The 17,791-nt window shown below is 37.1% G+C and overlaps 2 protein-coding genes across 2 annotated transcripts; both read right to left on the reverse strand.

The window, feature by feature from the left end:
* Nucleotides 1–430: 430 nt before the first annotated feature.
* LOC103463380 (fetuin-B-like) lies at nt 431–5,228 on the reverse strand. The gene is made up of 7 exons (XM_008406682.1): nt 4,855–5,228; nt 4,338–4,451; nt 3,725–3,803; nt 2,847–3,013; nt 2,460–2,573; nt 1,187–1,321; nt 431–871 (listed from the first exon to the last, which is right to left on the reverse strand). The coding sequence occupies exons 1-7, from the start codon at nt 5,050–5,052 to the stop codon at nt 614–616; spliced, it is 1,065 nt and encodes a 354-aa protein (XP_008404904.1). The 5' UTR covers nt 5,053–5,228; the 3' UTR covers nt 431–613.
* Nucleotides 5,229–7,965: 2,737 nt separating this feature from the next.
* Nucleotides 7,966–11,699, reverse strand: fetub (fetuin B). Its single transcript, XM_008406681.2, has 7 exons — nt 11,353–11,699; nt 11,052–11,165; nt 10,039–10,126; nt 9,717–9,883; nt 9,385–9,498; nt 9,167–9,253; nt 7,966–9,050 (listed from the first exon to the last, which is right to left on the reverse strand). Exons 1-7 carry the CDS (start codon nt 11,554–11,556, stop codon nt 8,130–8,132), a joined length of 1,695 nt encoding a protein of 564 aa, XP_008404903.1. The 5' UTR covers nt 11,557–11,699; the 3' UTR covers nt 7,966–8,129.
* Nucleotides 11,700–17,791: the final 6,092 nt, after the last annotated feature.

Consider the following 17,791-nt stretch of genomic DNA (forward strand, 5'->3'; position numbering starts at 1 on the left):
TATATTTGTTTTTAGCTCAGCTCTGTAGGACAGCACCACAAGGTTTGAAATCACCTTCAATGCTGTGGCAAGTTCTGATTTCATATGAATACTTATTTAGATGTTGCATTTTTGTTTAATTTTGCAACAATTCTCAGTCATGAAAGCATGATTTTGGTATCCTCGCACAATTAAAACATAATTACTGATGCATTAGCAAGATTGTTCTTTCATCTCAACAGGATACTCATAACTATTGCTAAATACTTTACTGAGAAGACTTTTAGTGGACATCTAAGTGCAGAACTATGTTTAAATATATTTGTATATGGTTAATTTTCCACCTCCACGTCTCTGAATGCAACTGTGCTGAGAAGCAATAATTTTGCTTGAAAACTGCATTTGAACTGTGAAAACATAAGTAAAGTATTTCACATTATCAGAAAAAAAATTCAATGTAAAACATTGTTTAATCAAAGAATTAGTGAGATGCATCATGTTACAATAATGACTAACAACTCAGGTTAATGCCATCCTACTTTTTAGTAACAGTTCTATATACCAGTTTCAAGTAATTCCATCAAAAATATAAAACGTGTAGCATGGGAGATTAAACAAAGATGAATCCAGATAATCAGAGCAGGGGGCTGCGTAAACCAAGATTGTGTCTTCTAGCACCAGGACAGGAGCTAGCAGTTGGGGCTGATCTGGGAGTGGCAGGCTCGAACACAATTCTGCCAAGAAGGCCTTTTGGGTTGGAGACAGTGGCGTCTGAGCCTTGCGTGACAGAGTGCACATGCTCATGGTGGTGCAGGTGTGTGTGGTTGTGGTGATGTTGCTCTGGGTGCCCACTAACTGCTTTACCATGGGCCTGCTCCTCAACAGTGGCAGCCTACAGAAAGAAGAATAAAAGAATAATGGCTTCACAATTGAACATCTACAACTATCGAAGACAAGTAAATAATAGACTTCCTCCTTTCTGGGGTTTGAACATTTAAAAAAAATAAAAAATTCTTATCCATGGTGGTTTAGGACTGAGGGGCAGGGGCGAGGTCTCATCTCTGTCTTTTAAGTAGTAGCAGAGATACTTTAGCATTTTGTAAACTTTTGAAAGTTTACAAAATGCTAAGGAAAGATTTTGAATCATTTTTCTTATTCGATAGCTAATATTTTTTGTTATGAGCATAATAATGATCAAAGAAAATACCTGTGGTTCATAGATCTCACATTTCACCTCAACAGATTCTGCTTTCTGAAAGGAACTGGCGTCTTTTCCAACAGGGTTCATGTTTTTAAACGCCTCCTCGTGAGTCTTGTGTGAACCAGTACAGAACCCCCTGTGCTAAAAGAGAAGTTAAGAATAGTATGTGATTTCTTTTTTATGAATCAATTGTCTACATTCACATATTCTTGCAAAATTAGACTGGAAGGTAAAAGTGCACTGCAGTACATCCGAATTTTAGAATGTCAAAACGTTTAAAGTTAGTAGCGATTTGCACATTTGTAACAGGATTATGTTTGCTGCTCTGGTCGTTTTGCTTTGGGTGACTTTATGAGTGTCATTGATCAAATTATTAGACCTTTGGAAGCTGTGGGCTTATGTAGGGGTCAATCAAATATACTTTCTTTTATAACTTTAGTGCTCCTTTAGGAGACCTTTATCTTTTATCTTGGTGATCTCTTGAAAGTTCAACAGAGATTTTTTTTCTAAATTATTATTATTTTTGCTAAGAGCTAAACAAAAAAAATAAGCTCCTCCAAGTGCTACTATTTCAATCTTTTGAAATGCATGAAGTTCAGCCAAAAACAATCAATCAGACCCAGGAGGAGGGTCTTAATTCTGTCAGTCATGCCTGTGTATGGAATGCTCAATGTGCTAATGGCAGAAAAACAACTTACCATTAACGAAACTGTTTTTCTGCCATAATTCTTTTCAGATTAGACTAAAGAAGATCAGAAGGTCTGGCATGTTAGAAGAAAAATACAAAGAAATAATTCAAGTCTTATAAGAACATGCTTTTTGCAAGCCTGATATTTCTGTTTAAAATATTATTTTTTTAAACTGATCTTACATTTCCTGATTTCTCAAGAATATTGGGGTTTTATTGTCTGTAAGCCATAATAATAAAAATAAAAATAACGTGTTACAGAAAAAGCACAACATATGATGCGGACCCCAGGAAGAATAGTCTTCTGCGGTAGAGACTAATGGGAATCCTTAACTAAACAAATAAACAAACAAACAGAACCAAAAACAGATTACTAAAATAAAACAATAGTCAAACAGGAACTTGAAGTCAAACAACCTAATGAACAGAACAAAACCAACAAAATTAAACTTTTTTTTAAACTCATGACAAAATGAGGGATGACTAAAGACTTTACTAATTGCCACATGTCTGTCTAGGTTTGTGAACAGACTGTCTGAAATTAAGATTTTGAAATTTAGCTAAATAGCGATGTTTAAATCTGTTACTCACAGCAAACTGACAGTTCATTAGTTGGCAGTGGGTCAGCTCACTGAAATCAGTTTCTTTTGAACACTCCGTTTCCAGAACAGTGAACTCTACAAAGTAAGACGGTCCAACAACCCACTGGCAAAACACATAAAGTTATAGTACATACAGTATTAAATTGACATTCATAATATTTTTACTGATGCAATCATATAAAATTTAAAAAATGGGGAATCAATTTTACAATCATATGTTATTGTTTGGCCTCCCAAAAATACAATGAATTTTTGGGTTGAAACAATAGATGATGTAAAACGTTTTAAGGGTAAGAAGATTTCTCAAAGAAACTTGGCCTGGATCTGAAGTTTGATTTATTTGTAAATTTGGAAAGGTCCATGCACTTGGTTTTACCTGTAAGCTGGCTTTTGTAATATTCAATAGAGTGAAGTAGTTGGCAAAATGACTTTCCTTATTAAACTTCTGCAAAGCGAGCTTGGCTGTCTCCTTGATTACTGGTTCATTCAAGTTGTCAGCCGTAGGGCAATCCGGACACACGTGCACAACAGCAGTAGCTGCAACTAAACAAGGATTAAAGGTACAAAGTCAAAGAAACATAGCAAAAGAAACCAAATGCACCACAGTGAGAGGAACTCAAGTCTGAAAAGTTAATTTGATTTCTCATCTCAGGAACACAAAACATGAATAAATTCAACATAAGAAAAAGGAAAGCTAAAACCTAAAATATTAATTACCACAATCCTGCATTCCAGATTCATTTTTTTAATCAGCGGTTGCAACATAATGGTGAGCTCACACTTCAGTTTCTACAACTGTTAATCCACAAACGTTTTGCACACACAGGGGTGTTGTGAAGAAATTCTGTCAAACTTTGTAATTTTTGTTTGACAATTGCAAGGTTTGACAATTGAAAAGTAAATGCACTGGGTAGAAAGGAAAAAGAAACAAACAAAAACAAAACAGAAATATTTCCTATTATCATTCAGAGAAGGAAGAATAAAAACAACCCAGAAATGACCAAAAGATACTAAAAGTAAACAGTAAAAACACTGTGGAAAGGCAAAATATTTTACTAAGATGATAAACTAAATAAGACAAATCAATGCAAAATATACATTTATTACTATGAATAATAAAGCAAAAAAAATGGCAAAAGGCATTTTTCATGCTCTGTTCACTTACCTTGCTCCTCTAATTTATAATACTTTTGGGGTCAGTATTTTTTGTTAAGATTGTTATTTTGTTCTTTTTCTTATGGTCATTTCACCCACCTTCTCGCAGGGCACAAGAGTAGCTCTCAAGTTTGACCTGAGCATCAACTTGAACAGATGCCTGACACTCTCCATACACCTGAAGGAAGCACATATATTTACACACTTACTTTGTATAAAGATGACTAAAAGGGAGACATTCCAGAATTGTGCAACAATTTTTAGATTAATTATTATTATTATTATTATTATTATTATTATTATTATTATTATTATTATTATTATTATTATTATTATTATATAGCAACTCAGTTAACATACACTGTAAAAAAAATGGTAACATAAACGGGCAGCTATGGTTGCCAGAATTTTATTGCATCTACAGTATATGGTGAAATTCTGGCAACTACAGCTGACAGTATTTTACCATTTTTTTTTCTTTTTACAGCATATGTTTTTGTATTTATTCTTGATTAAGGCAGTTTTAGGGCTACGTAGGATCAGATCGATCAAAATAATAATGATAACCGTTTTGTGTTTGTGTGTGTGCGCGTGTGCGTGGGTGTGTGTGTGCGCGTGGGCGTGAGTGTGTGTGTGTGTGTGTGCGTGCGTGTGTGTGTGTGTGTCAGCTGTAATTTTACTGAAGTATAACACAAAACAGTTTTGGACTTACAGGTATATCTCCAAGACCTCTGACTTCACATTGTTTCCATGGTTTTTTGCTGATGCAGTGGCACTTGGTCTCCAGCACATCGATAGTCAAATTGTAAACTGAACCACTCTTCTCCTGGGTACAACAATAAGATGTGTATTCTACAATTAAAAACCAAAAGTGAGACAGAGAAGGACAGAGAGAAGAAAAGGGGGAGAGCAAGAACAAAGGTTCCCAAGTTGGAAATTCAACCCAGGATGGCTTCATGAAGGACTACCCTCTTTATATAGGGTGTCCGTTCTTCCTATACACTAGTGACAATCTATTAGGAGTATGGTTAATTAAAAAATATTGCAGATTGCAAAGGCAGCCGGACTAAAAATGTGAATAGTGCCATTAAATTCTCTGAGTATACATTCTTCTGCAATATTCTTTCTTCAAGAACCCAAAATGTTGTCAAAATGCCAACAAAGTTGTACATTGAGACCCCATCTACTGTCCATTAATTCTGCGCACGCATGAATATTTTCACCCTAACCTGATTTGATGTGCTGGAGAGATCGTAGAGTCTGTTGAGAGTTAGGATGTATCCATCAGTCCTGTCCTGGTTGATCTGCTGCAGGACCTCTTCTGCCGTTCTCTCAACATCAGGGCTGTGACAGCCTTGTGACTCGACTTTGGCTTTCCCGTTATGGAAAAGTAATCCCAGTAACAGAACTAGAAAGGATACAATCATGTTCTTCTACACATACACAGTTTCTCTCACACAGGAGCAAACATACAATTGAAAAAAATAATAATCCTAGTTTTCACAAAGACTGTTCTGACAGACAAGAAGGTAAATGCTAGACTTTCACCCCTCCTGCAATGGATGAGCAAACAGCTGATTGCATCTATTGCATGAAAGGCCAATGCCTGACTGACTGAGCGGTCATAGTTCAAAGGGATATAAAGAACTTTAAGTCAGTGATTAAATACATAGGTTATTCAACTCTGTCATTCAAATAATGCATTACCTCCTTTAATTTTGTCACCCGATACTGATGTACAAGTGATATTTCAGTCCAACTCAAAAGTGCAAATTGTATTTTAAGTCACTTGCTCAATCGTCTCAGAAGGATCACATCAGGAGCAATCATTTAGAGCAGAGCTGAAATCAATCTGAGAAAAATCTTGATGCTCAGAACTAACTGACATGTCTGTTTTAAACCAGGGGACTTGAACCCTAGTTCTCAAGATCTACTGTCCTGCAGGTTTTAGACTGAATAAGAATTTTTATTTTTAGGGAAATCTTGGTGTTTTTTTTTTATTTCTCCTAGAGGTTTGTATATATTAAAGTGTTCTTAAACTTCCTTTCTGAGGTTTATTTTCTAGGCCAGGGGAATTCTACTCCAGTCCTCAAGGGCCTGTGTCCTGCAATTTTTAGATGTGTCCATTGTTCAACAGAGCCGGGGCAAAGTGGCTGTTCTGTTGAACATTTGTGCATTTGTGATGGTTTCTTGAAAACAACTTTGTTGGCTTTCAGCAAATTTGCTACTAATTTGATGTTTCATAATGGTTATGATCCATTTACACCAAAAACTTTTGCTTCAGTTATGATGCAATCTACTTTGTGAATTAAAGCTTTATTGTGATTGTTTTTGAACAGTTAATCACAACCTTTAACTTGAAATGACTCAATAGGTCAGTCTAGGGAAAGCGTTGTTTTTCAATTTTGCAACTGAAGAGGCCCACTGATAACGACTATTTGCTTTGTCTGGAAATCTGATTGCATCAGTAAAAGTTCACAAAGACAAGGTATAAAGACTTTTTTTTTTCAGTTTTAGCAACCTAGAGCAGATSTCCAGTCTGTAGTTAAAAAAAGTAGAAATTATTCTGTTTTGGATGTKTTTTTTTTAGCAAAAAGCAAAAAAAACAAAAAACAACAATAAACAAACAAATCAGTTTCAATATAATTACAACGAAATGTTTGCAGAAACAAGTTTCTGTCAATGTTTGTGTCCTTGTGTGTTGTTCATTTTTGCACCCACTAGATGGCGCCAGGAAGTGTTGAGGGGATCTATGCAGGTGTGCTTTTATTATCACTCACCAAATGCTGTATATGAAGAGCTGGCTGCCAGCCCTCCTTTACCTTATTAGAAATTAAGCCCAGTTGATTTAGTTAGAGGTGGCATTGGTATTTAGTTTTGTTGTGTACCATCACACAAAGGAGTAATAGGCAATGAAGAGGCAGACAAATTAGCTAAAAATGGCTTTGGAGAGCATAAAAACTATTACTTTTCCTTCATGGGAAAAGGGAAGGCAAATTAGTTAAGATAGAAATTTGGCAAAAAAGGAATGAAGATAAGAAAGGATAGTGTTTAAACAAAAGCCAACGTGAGTTAAAAATATTAATGAGGGAAAGGGAAGATTAAGTCATTCCGGTTAAATGTCATTTTATGTTATTGGTCGGAAAAGTAGTGATAAATGTGAAGAATGTGGAGAAAAAGAAAATGTAGAACGTGTATTGATGAATTGTAAAATATGAGACTGAAAGAGAGAAACTGAGAAAAAAATAGAATTTAATGAATGTAAGGTAGCATTGCTTCACATTCGGTGGCAGTATTCACCTGAAAGTTGCTTGCGATTAACCTTAACAGAAAAGGAAAAGAAGAAGAAGCAGCCTCCGATGTGTTATCCTTCATGATAAACCAAACCCTCTGTGTTCCTGAACTTTTCTTGCTTGTTGAACCTTTTCAGGATTGCTGTGCTCATTTGGTCACCCCATTTGAAGTATTCTGGATTCCCTTATTCGAAGACCTCATCTGTACTATAAATATTGGAACCCATGTCTGTGTCTGGCATCTTTTACTCTCCATCATCCTCCTGAGTGCTTAACTTGTCTGTCTTTCCACGATCACCGCTTTCTATCTTGTCATCTGTCTGGCTCAAGAGTCATCTGTCATTGTCAATACACAAGGAGAAACAACACCTTCCACTCACTTGTCCATGGTGGCTCCACCTACAACTCAAAGTAAGCTTGTTTCATATTTTACCGTGCATCTCAAGTCAATTCCAATCTAACCTCTCATGTCTCAACACAGTGTTCTTGTTGGCGACTTCCAGTTCCTTCCAAAACAGCCTAAGATTCATTATTAATTTTCTTGTAATAAAATCTTTAGATTTTACTCCATGTGGGTCAGAAGATTAGATACTAACATGACAGTTTGACATATATTTACTGGACTCTGGGTTAATCTAAAATAGTCTGAAATACTCCATTACAACCCTTTAAAAAATGCAAATGTAAAAACGGCACTTCAGAGTTTAAATGTTTTCTGCACAAAACAGATTTGATCATGCTTCTTGGGGACATTGAACCAACATGAAACAGCAACAAACTAAGCAGACTATCTGTTCAACACTTTTTGTGAAAATTATCAGTTTTTTGAACCCTTGAGAGACACTGGATTTCATTTTTTATTACAAATCTCTGACACACATGATTTAAAAAAAAATAAAAGGTCTAATGACCTTGGTTTTGTCAGTGAGCTTAGTTCAAAAAAACATTTAGGCACAGCCAGCTAAACAGTTGCCATTTTTTACCAATGACCCATTTACAGATTCTGATCTTTGTTTTTCAGAAGCAAATGGCACAAATTAAAAGAAGTTTAATTTTATACACTTTGTCTTTATTAAATGGTCAAATGAAGTGGCATTTCACAAGTTATGTATTCAACAATGACCAGGAAAAGTAGTTGTTACAATACTTGGACAATTAGTATCTGAATTCTCTCAAAAGTTTTGCTCTCTTTCAGGAGCAGTTAAGTCCCATCAAGCAGCAGGCTTGAATAAGGGATCCTCCAAAAAGAGTTTGTTCACTAGACTCTTTCCTTCTGCTGGATTGGCACACTCTGCTGAGCGAGAAGTAGGGAAGGGAAGGATGGTTGGTTCAGTGTGTCCCGGAATACTGGGGTCAGGTTTGAGAGGCAGAGTGACTCCAGCTGCAGGCCCACCTGCGGGAATGTCGGGGAAGGAAGGCAGGGTCATTGGTTGGTCAATGGCAGGCAGAGTCCTTATCAAGCCTTCTGGTTCGTCGTGGTGTTCGGTCTCATGCTCATGCAAGTGATGATGGTGGTGATGTTCATGCTCATGCAGGTGAGCATGGTTATGCTCATGGTCCAAAGCATGCTCATGGTCATGGTCATGGGTGTGTGTGCCCGCAGGATGGCTGTAGTTATGGTGTTGATTGGGAAATCCACCAGTATGGTTTTGTGCCTTGGCATGATAGGCATGAACGTGATCATGATCGCTGTCAAGTCCATGGTCATGTGAGTGGGCATGCCCATGCCTGTAGGCACTGCCTGGCTTATGGTCATGGGTGTGGTGATGTTTGCTCTCATCAGGGTGTGGGACATCATGGTGAGAGTGATCCTTGGTGTGGTCATGGATGTGATCGTGTTCACTTAAACGTAAATGGCCCTGACCATGAACATGGTCATGGCCGTGTTCGTGGCTCCTGTTATGATGACCGTGTCTGCGGCCCCCGCCCTGACCATGTTCGTGGCTCCCTCCATGATGACCGTGTTCATGGCTCCCGCCCTGACCATGTCTATGCCCATGTCCATGTGAGTGACCTTTGCCATGCTCTTTGTCATGGTCATGGCCCTTTCCATGTTCATGTCTGTGTGTGTCATTGTGTGGGTGGTCAGTTGCATCACCCAGCAGATGTTGTACTTTTTCTGTGTTAGCAGCCTGTGGAAAGTCAAGAAAATCAAGATTTGTATCATGTGGAACATTTAAGCAACACATTTCAAGCTGGTATAAAAATGACACCAGTAAAAGCGCTTATTACAGAAACTGTAGGTTACCTCTTGCTCATAGATTTCACACTGTACAGTAATGATGTCATTATTCATTGGGGTGTTCATGAGAGATGCCTTACAGAAGCCCTTGTGCTGAGAAGAGAAGCATATTTTAAATGTAATATTTCACTCCATTCAGGTCACATAGTGAAAGCACATTTAAAAGGACCAATACAGATTTATGACCACATAAATTTTAAGGAAAATATTTTGATATGACTCACTGAGAATTCGCATGTCATGATAGGACAGTTTTCACCTGCTGGTGACTGTTTATACTTTCCGCAAACAGTCTCCTGAATAGTGTACTCCACATTGTAATACATGCCCATTGCCATCTGGAGACAAATGCAAGAAAAGAGAAAAGGTTTGTGTTTAAAGTAAGATACAGCAGTAGAAAATATATATAATCAGGAGATTCTCATAGACTGTTCAATTGATGGCATCTTTTACCTTGCTTTAACTAGAATACAAAATAAGATGAGATAAATAGTATACAGTGCAATGTTTGTTTGGTATTATTTTATTTTATTTATTTATTTATTTTTTTACTTACGCCGGCAGAAGCACGTAAGATTTTGAGCAGAGCAAAATGATTGTTCAGTCCACTTTCATTGTTGAACTTCTCCAGTGATCGAGACACAGTCTTCTGGACCTGTTCACTGTCAAAGCTGATGAAAGTTTGACAGTCGGGGCAAATCTGTGTCACCCTGGCTGCAGGAACTGAGTAATTATAAAACATCCTTTTAGTGATTGGATATTGTAATAATGTGTTGCATTTGCTAATGCAAAGTTCTTTTTTATGATAAATATTAACTTTTAGCCAAAACCACACACACACACAAGAATATATAAAAATAAAAAATAAAAATTCATACCTGGCCTAATAACACAGTCGTATTTGTAGAGACGAACCACTCTGTGTGGCTTATTGATGTAGATGGCAGCCTTGCATTGTCCATACACCTGCAAAAACACAGTAATGTATATATATATATATATATATATATATGTATTTGTTTGGATTATTTTCCCAAACATTGTTTTTTGTATTCCAATGGATTAGGAGTAGAGTCAACCTTATTAGTAGAAAACAGAAAATATCTCGTGAAGTTTTGTTTTAAACCCTCAATTAATAGGTTGTTTGACAAACAATTTTACAATTAGAAGCATGGTGTCATAGCTGTTTTTATTTTTGCTTGAGGCATGCATTTCATCCAACAGCAGCAGTGTTGTTACTTTAAAGATGGTTAGTGGAAGGAGTAGTTGTGTAGGAATTACCTTCATTTGTTTCCAAAGTGGGAATGTGGGTCTCAGAAGGATGTCAAACCTAATTTAATTACGTTCTGGGTGCAACTTGCAATGTAAATCTATGTTGTTAATTTTGGGGGGAATTAGTTAGATGTGTTACTTTAAGTACTGTAGCAGAACAATAATACATATTGATTAAGAAGTCCTGCATGTACATCTGAATTAATGAGGTATACACTAGCTGAAGTGCAACAAAATTGTTTTCTACTGTGGTTATGATCTAAGAAACAGCTGCTTTTCTTTATCTGCAAATCTACCAGGGTGTATCTGATGAAACCCAGCACACATAGTGTTAGATTAGATGTTTAAAATATTGATTAACAAATGCTTATGTTTTACTTCTTCACAGGCAGAGGAGTAAAGATTATTAATTTCTATGCCTGTTCTGCCTATGTACTTTATAATAATTCACTGAGCTGCCATTAAGTTGCATCAGTTGCACCTTAAACAGATGATGTGAAAGAAGCCTATTTCTGCTGACACCAAAAGTTAGCTATGAATGAATAAGTGATAAAGAAAAGTTGAAGGACAGAATTTACTTGTGTGTTTATGTGTTAAGAGTGAAGATTTGAGTTCTAACCGGCATGTTAGTTTCGGGACGAGCCTCGCATTTCTTCCAGTCCCTCCTACTGAGAACACTGCAGTTGGTCTCCACTACATCCAGAGTCAGATAATAAACTACTCCGTTTTCTCCCTGTAACACACAAATAACAATATATAAAGTAACAATGTGTGATTTGTCATATCTCCAAAGTTTTATCTTTCAATCAATGTAAAAAAAAGAAAGAAAGAAAGAAAGAAAGAAAGAAAGAAACTCATAGAGTGCATTATATCTTAGACCAAGAAATACTCATCAGCGGGACTCAATTGGTTTTACTTACATGTCTATCCAGGTGGACATTGGAAAGCCGGTGCAGGCTGAAGACGTAGCCATCCACTCGATCAAGGTTGATCTTGCTTAGAGCTAAATTAGAAGCGCTCACAGCTGATGGATCTTCACAGGAACCTGGCTGGATGCCACCCTGCTCAACCGGCGCGCTGTAGACGCTCCCCACTACCAGCAGGAACAGGACACAGGTCTTCATTGCAAAGCCCTGTCTTGACCCTATCTCTGTCAAACTTACTATGCCTCTTTCTCACACACCAACCAAACAGAAGAGAGATGCCAGGAGAGAGGAAAATGATGACCCTTTATATTCTTGCTGACTATCATACCCACTCACAAAACCCATGTATCTCCTTTAACCTAGAGTCAACACAACCCTCGACCTCTGTTTCATTCCTAAACAGATCGTCACATCTAAGACTTTGCTCCTACCTCTCCACCAACCAATCAGCTACAGTACAGACTTGCACAATGGAGTTTATCAGCCTTGTCTCCTCTTTAGGATCAATATGGTCGGGCGGTTGGGAGACCTTTGGTTGATTGGTGAAAGTCACATGATCTCCTCTTGGCACTAACATTTAGTTTACTCAATGGCAAGACTGATCCAAAAGGTCTAAAAATTAACATTTGCAGAAAGTCTTTAAAGCTTTAGTCAAAATTCAAAGAGAAGCAAACTGAAGTCTATAGAAGTGATAATTGGTAGTCAGTTGGAACATGAGACCATTTTGGTTCAGCACTTTGTCAAATTTTGAGTTATTCCTTTTCTGATTATCATCTGAATTTGGAAAACAAGTTTATATTTATTTTCAGATTTTGCAGAGATGTCTTTGACCTTTGTCCAAATCAATAAACAAGACAGAAAACCATTTACTAGAAAGTAAATATTTATGTGCAAAAGTACACCCATGTAGCAAATTGGTCACAAAGACCTGTTTATATGAATTTTTGAATGGCTCATTGTTGACTGAATGACTAGTATAGATAAACCTCTGAAAGCAAATAGTCTTTGTACATTCCACCATCATCTAAATGACAGAATAGTAGAACATCCTTATGGTATTATACTTTATTTGTTCACAAAATTATATTAGATATATTTATTACTGAGCCAAAATTTCAGTGGATAAATGCTGAAAATATACTTTATTCATTTAGCAAATCTTCCATTTAAATCAAACCAAAGATTTAGAAGGTGCAAATTTCTGTTATATACAGTGCATCTGTAAAGTATGTGCATTGCTTCAATTTTTCAACATTTTATGGGTAAAATAAAATTTTATGACATTTTATCCAAATTGTAATAAATCCATCTTTTTCATCAAACTTCTGACACACAAATATTCCATTATGACAATGTGTAAAAACGTTTGAGATTTTTGCTAATTTATTAAAAATACCAAATCAAGACATCAAATCTAAGTGAGTATTCCCAACTGTTGACATGGAGATCAACATTTAGCTTCTACTGATCGTCCTTGAGATGTTTCTACAGCTCAAATCAATACCACTTGTGATAATTTCAGTTGATTGGACTTGATTTGCGAAGCCTCACACCTGTCTATAGATGGTCCCACAGTTGACAGGGCCTGTCAGAGTGCAAACAAACAGCTTCAAAACAGGATTCTCTTGAGGCGCAAATCTGGGACAAAGATTGAACTCTTCAGTATGAATGACAGGGATCACGTTTGAAGGAAACAAGGCAAGGCTCATCACCAGACAACATACCATCCCTACAATGAAGCATGGCAATGGCCCAAATGACAGGGGCCATTCAAAGGAGTGGCTTCAGAATTTGCTGGATTGGCCAAGTAGGAATCCAGATTTGAATCCGATTGAACATTTCTGGAGAGATCTGGCTGTGCACAGATGTCTACATGAAACCTGATGGAGAAGTTCTGCAATGAAGAATAGGCCAAATTGTCTTAAGATAGGTGAGCTAAGTTTGTGGCATCATATTCAAAATGACAAAGTATTGAGTAAAGGCTGTAAATACTTATAGAAATGTGAGTTAGTGTTTTAATATTTTTAATAAATTAGCAAAAATCTCTTAACTTTTTCCCACATTGTCATAATGGGGTATTTGTGTGTAGAATTTTCAGGAAATATTCATTTATACAATTTGGAAAGGCTGTAAAATAACCAAATGTGGGAAAAGAGAAGTGTTGTGAATACTTCCTGAATGCACCGTAGAAGCTCAAATACAATTGGAAAAAGACAAATCAATATGCCTTTTTCTAACTGTGAAGGCACTGAGTGCCTGAAGCTTAGAACCAATGTCCTTAATCAAAGACCAGGTTTCCTCCTCTGTAAATCCCACATTTTCTGCAGCTGTCTTCAGTTTTTTTTAATGTTTGTCTGTGTTTTTGCTGTTCAGTGGAAAAGATGCTAAATAAAACTCCTGCAGAATATTTTCATTCATCATATACATAAATTCTAGACTCTTGGCTTGTTTGTGGTAATTTCTGTGTATGCACACACACAAAAAAAATTTTAACTGTTGCACATTTTTGTTGCTCATTAACTCAAAGAAAAAAAAAACATACCAACTTTGCTAACCTAATCTGTAAAAAGGCTGCTGTTTGTACGTGACTGAAATCACAAACTTTGAGATAAAAGCTGAACAGAGTTAGAATTGCTCAATGGCCAGACTTTGCTCTTTTCACTGATCATTGCATTTTCCTCCCTCTTTCATAGTTCCATTGCTTAATTTAAGCCTGTGGTTGTTTGTCTGTTCTGTTTCCATCATTCCCACCAACTTCATCCTAGGCCTGGGCAAAAACACCGCTTCACAAAGAGCTGGAGGTCATTTGCATTGTGTGTTAGTTTCCTTCCTTAATCCTGCTTCAAGTCCATTTAGAACCAAATAAGCATAAGGCAGTGTTTCAACATTTTAAAGTATTCTGAACAAAATAAATTAACTCTTTTTTTCTTTCCTTTGTAATGTTTGTCATTGGACTGCAAACACCATAAACATGTATGAGCTTACTAAGCTCTGCTTGTATTTTTTTTATAAATCCAACTCAAAAATGTACAACATAGATCACCTTGTTCCTTCCTTCTGTCTATTCGTCCATCTATCCATCCACAACACTGCTTTTGTGGATGGATAGATAATTTTGTGAAACTTATTCCAGAACAGTATTATATCTGGGCATTTCCATGGTATACATACATAATTGTATGAACAGATGAATGTGGCACCTTGTCCAAACATCCGTTGCCTGCTATATTATCATAAAGATGTGTTACAGCCCCCCCCCCCCCTTTTGTGAGGAGGAGGGGAGTAACCCGACAACCACAACAACTTGACAGAGTCCAGGTGAATGTTTTAAAAAGGAGGGATTTATTGATAATAATCCCAGAAGGCTTGTACAAACTGTGGGGGAGAAAGGGACGGTTAGGTGGTGCCAAATCAAAGAAAATAATAAAACAAAACAGGGCCTAGCTACCGTCTATGCTAAAGAAATAGAAAACAAAAACCCTGCCTACCTAATCTAACAAAAGTTTCCACCAAAACTTTACATGGGTGGCACCCACCTACTTACCTAATGTTTCTAACAGAAAAACACCTACGTGATGACATGTACAGGGTACCCCAAACTTACCTCGCCCTCTAACTCCCACCACAAACCTTCACACCAAGAGCAACAAGACATGCGTCAGGTAAAGTCAGTTCCCGCGAGAGATCTCCGGCTGGGATGCTTATATAAGGCCTCCCTGGATGCTGATTGGGCCTTGGTTGACGAGGATCAATCAGGGGAGATTGACACCAGCTTTCCTTACTACCTGTGAAGAGACAAACAAAAGAGGGGGGGGAGGGGAAAGAGAAACAAACAGCCTGACAGGCATGTAACAGATGCAAAAGCAACCTTTTTGCTTTCCTTCCTTTGCTAACTTCCCACTGAATGGCTTTCAGAACTTCCTCCACATAAGCTATCTGAAACTCACAAAACAATGACAGCATCTGTTTTTGCTAAACAGCTTAAAAGCGTAGCAGTCATCGTAAACATCTCAATTTAACAAAACTAATGTGAAAATCTAGGGGTTTTGTTGTCATTTCATTAATTTTCAAAAAGACTTATTTCAAACACAAGATGGTGCTGGAGTCTAGGTCCCTGTGAGACATGCATTCAACATGTTGCTGAGATTTAAACCAGTGTTGCTGTGAAAAATTATACGTTTGCTTAGGTCTACAATCAAAACACACTGAGCAATATTCACTCCAGAAAAAAAGACAAATAATAGTTTCTGTTCCACTCATCAACATCACTAGAGAGACCAATGGTCATCTCAGGAGAAAAACACAGACAGAGCCCACATTTTCCCCACTAAAAATTATTATCAGAATCGTTTGAGTCTACACCAGTCAGCATATGTTCAACACTTCAAGCATTGAAAATAGAGGCAGCATCGGTGGTCAGCTGTGATTTGCAAAAATGGTCTGTATGTGTTGAAAACAGAAATAATGACGAACTCAGGGGCAGATGAAGAACAACTGTGGCTCTTGGCACAAAGTCGTGACTGTGAAACAGTTTATCTCATCTGAGTTTCAGCTCTTGCTGCTTGCACAGGGAGAATATAATAACCCCCTCACTGTGCCCAAGACCTGGACAGTTTTCCGGCACGTTCTTTGCAGTTTATACATCACACATTTGGTTTCCATTGCTTTGTATTCAATTTAAAAGCTAAAAACCCTTTCAACTAATATGAGTAGTAATATGAGAGAGAACACATACATATGGGGGATTGTTCCTTAACCCACAGCTCAGATATTTAAATAAAGACTAATTCCTGACTAACCCTCCAAAAATATTTACGGTATTGCTGATTGTGAAATGACGGCATGGCAATCTGAGAACTTCAATCACTCCAGCAAGACTCCTTATAAAGACATTGTGATGCTATCACAAAACCTTTAGGCTCCAATTCTTGCCCACATGCCACAAAGTCTACCTGACAGATTGTTCTTGGAAAAGAAATAATCAAATTATATACTTGAGGCATATAAAAATAAGTAAATGTATTTTAGAAACTAGTGGTTCAGTCTGTGTTCCATTCTATATCAAAAGGAAAGCTTCAAAATACATAGCATGAATATTAAAGAGCTGTTTTCAGAGAAGCAAAGAATAGAGTCTCACAACAGATGGTATTGTTCCTCTAGGGTTTGATCAGCAATGAGTCAATCAGTCCAGGGTCAGAATAGCTGACAAAAACTCCAAATACAAATTATACCAAGCATAATGTTGCTCATTCCAGATATAAATGTAAGCTGTTTATTTCATTTATTTAAAATCCAACAATACAAGTAGAGCAAATGTAATTAGAYTTTTTTTTCTTTGCAATGCTGCAATACTTCTACTCTTTCTAAGATTGTTCCCAAGACAAGCATTAGTACCAGGCTTGTTAAGATCACATTTGTCTGACAGATTCTGATCTACTCATAAATGCTATTTTTTTCCAAGACCACCTTATAGTTTTGGAGTACATGAGGGGCTTGGGAAAAGCACAGTTCAGGAAAAGATTACCCATACCCTTGGCAGATTTTGAGATGCAAATTGGTCTGTATGCATGGATTTAATATCAACCATATCAACCAACCGTTTCTGACCTCAAATAATCAACATATTTCTCAATAGATTAAAACACAATAATAAAGGGTCAGAAATATAAAAATACAATTTTATTTATATTTAATCAGAACTGCACTTTAATAATTATTGAAACCCCTCTTGACAAACAATGGGGGGAAAAATATTTATTGGTAATACTTGCTGAGAAGCTTTTTCATGTTTCCACTGCTATTTGTACTTGGTGGCAGTAAATCGTTGAGGTTGAAAAGTCTCCTTGCCAAGAACATCTTCAGCTTGTTGGTTATCCTGAGCTCTGAAATTATGCTGCTACAGTTTTAGGCTCCTAGAGGACATACTGACCATCTACACTCACACTACTACTTGCTCTAACTAGTCATCTTTGTGTTCCCTCCCCTTAGAAACTACACTTTGCTCAGTGCTTCTGCATATTTTGTGACTGACCTCTTAGGCTACAGTCAGCTGGCTTATACTGAGTTATGGTAGGAGATGTGCTTTGGCCACAAGCTTGCCCAGGATAAGGGATTACTGTAAAGTCCACAACTTGATGCAATCAAGTAGGCTTAGATCAGACAAATATTTACCAACCTTTTATGATCTGACTCTGCAGATTGTATTTTTGCATTTTTATGAGATAAAGCACTTTGAACTGTCTTGTTGCTGAAATGTGCTATACAAATAAACTTGACTTGACTTTAACTGTACCATATTATGATTAGGAGCAAATTGGTCTGTATGCATGGATTTAATTTGCACCAGATTGAATTCAATAAAATGGGAAATTAACCCGGCTGCACAGTGGCGCAGTTGGTAGAGCTGTTGCCTTGCAGCAAGAAGGTTCTGGGT

The sequence above is a fragment of the Poecilia reticulata genome, linkage group LG4 (assembly GCF_000633615.1).
Source record: "Poecilia reticulata strain Guanapo linkage group LG4, Guppy_female_1.0+MT, whole genome shotgun sequence".
In the NCBI taxonomy this organism is placed as follows: domain Eukaryota; kingdom Metazoa; phylum Chordata; class Actinopteri; order Cyprinodontiformes; family Poeciliidae; genus Poecilia; species Poecilia reticulata.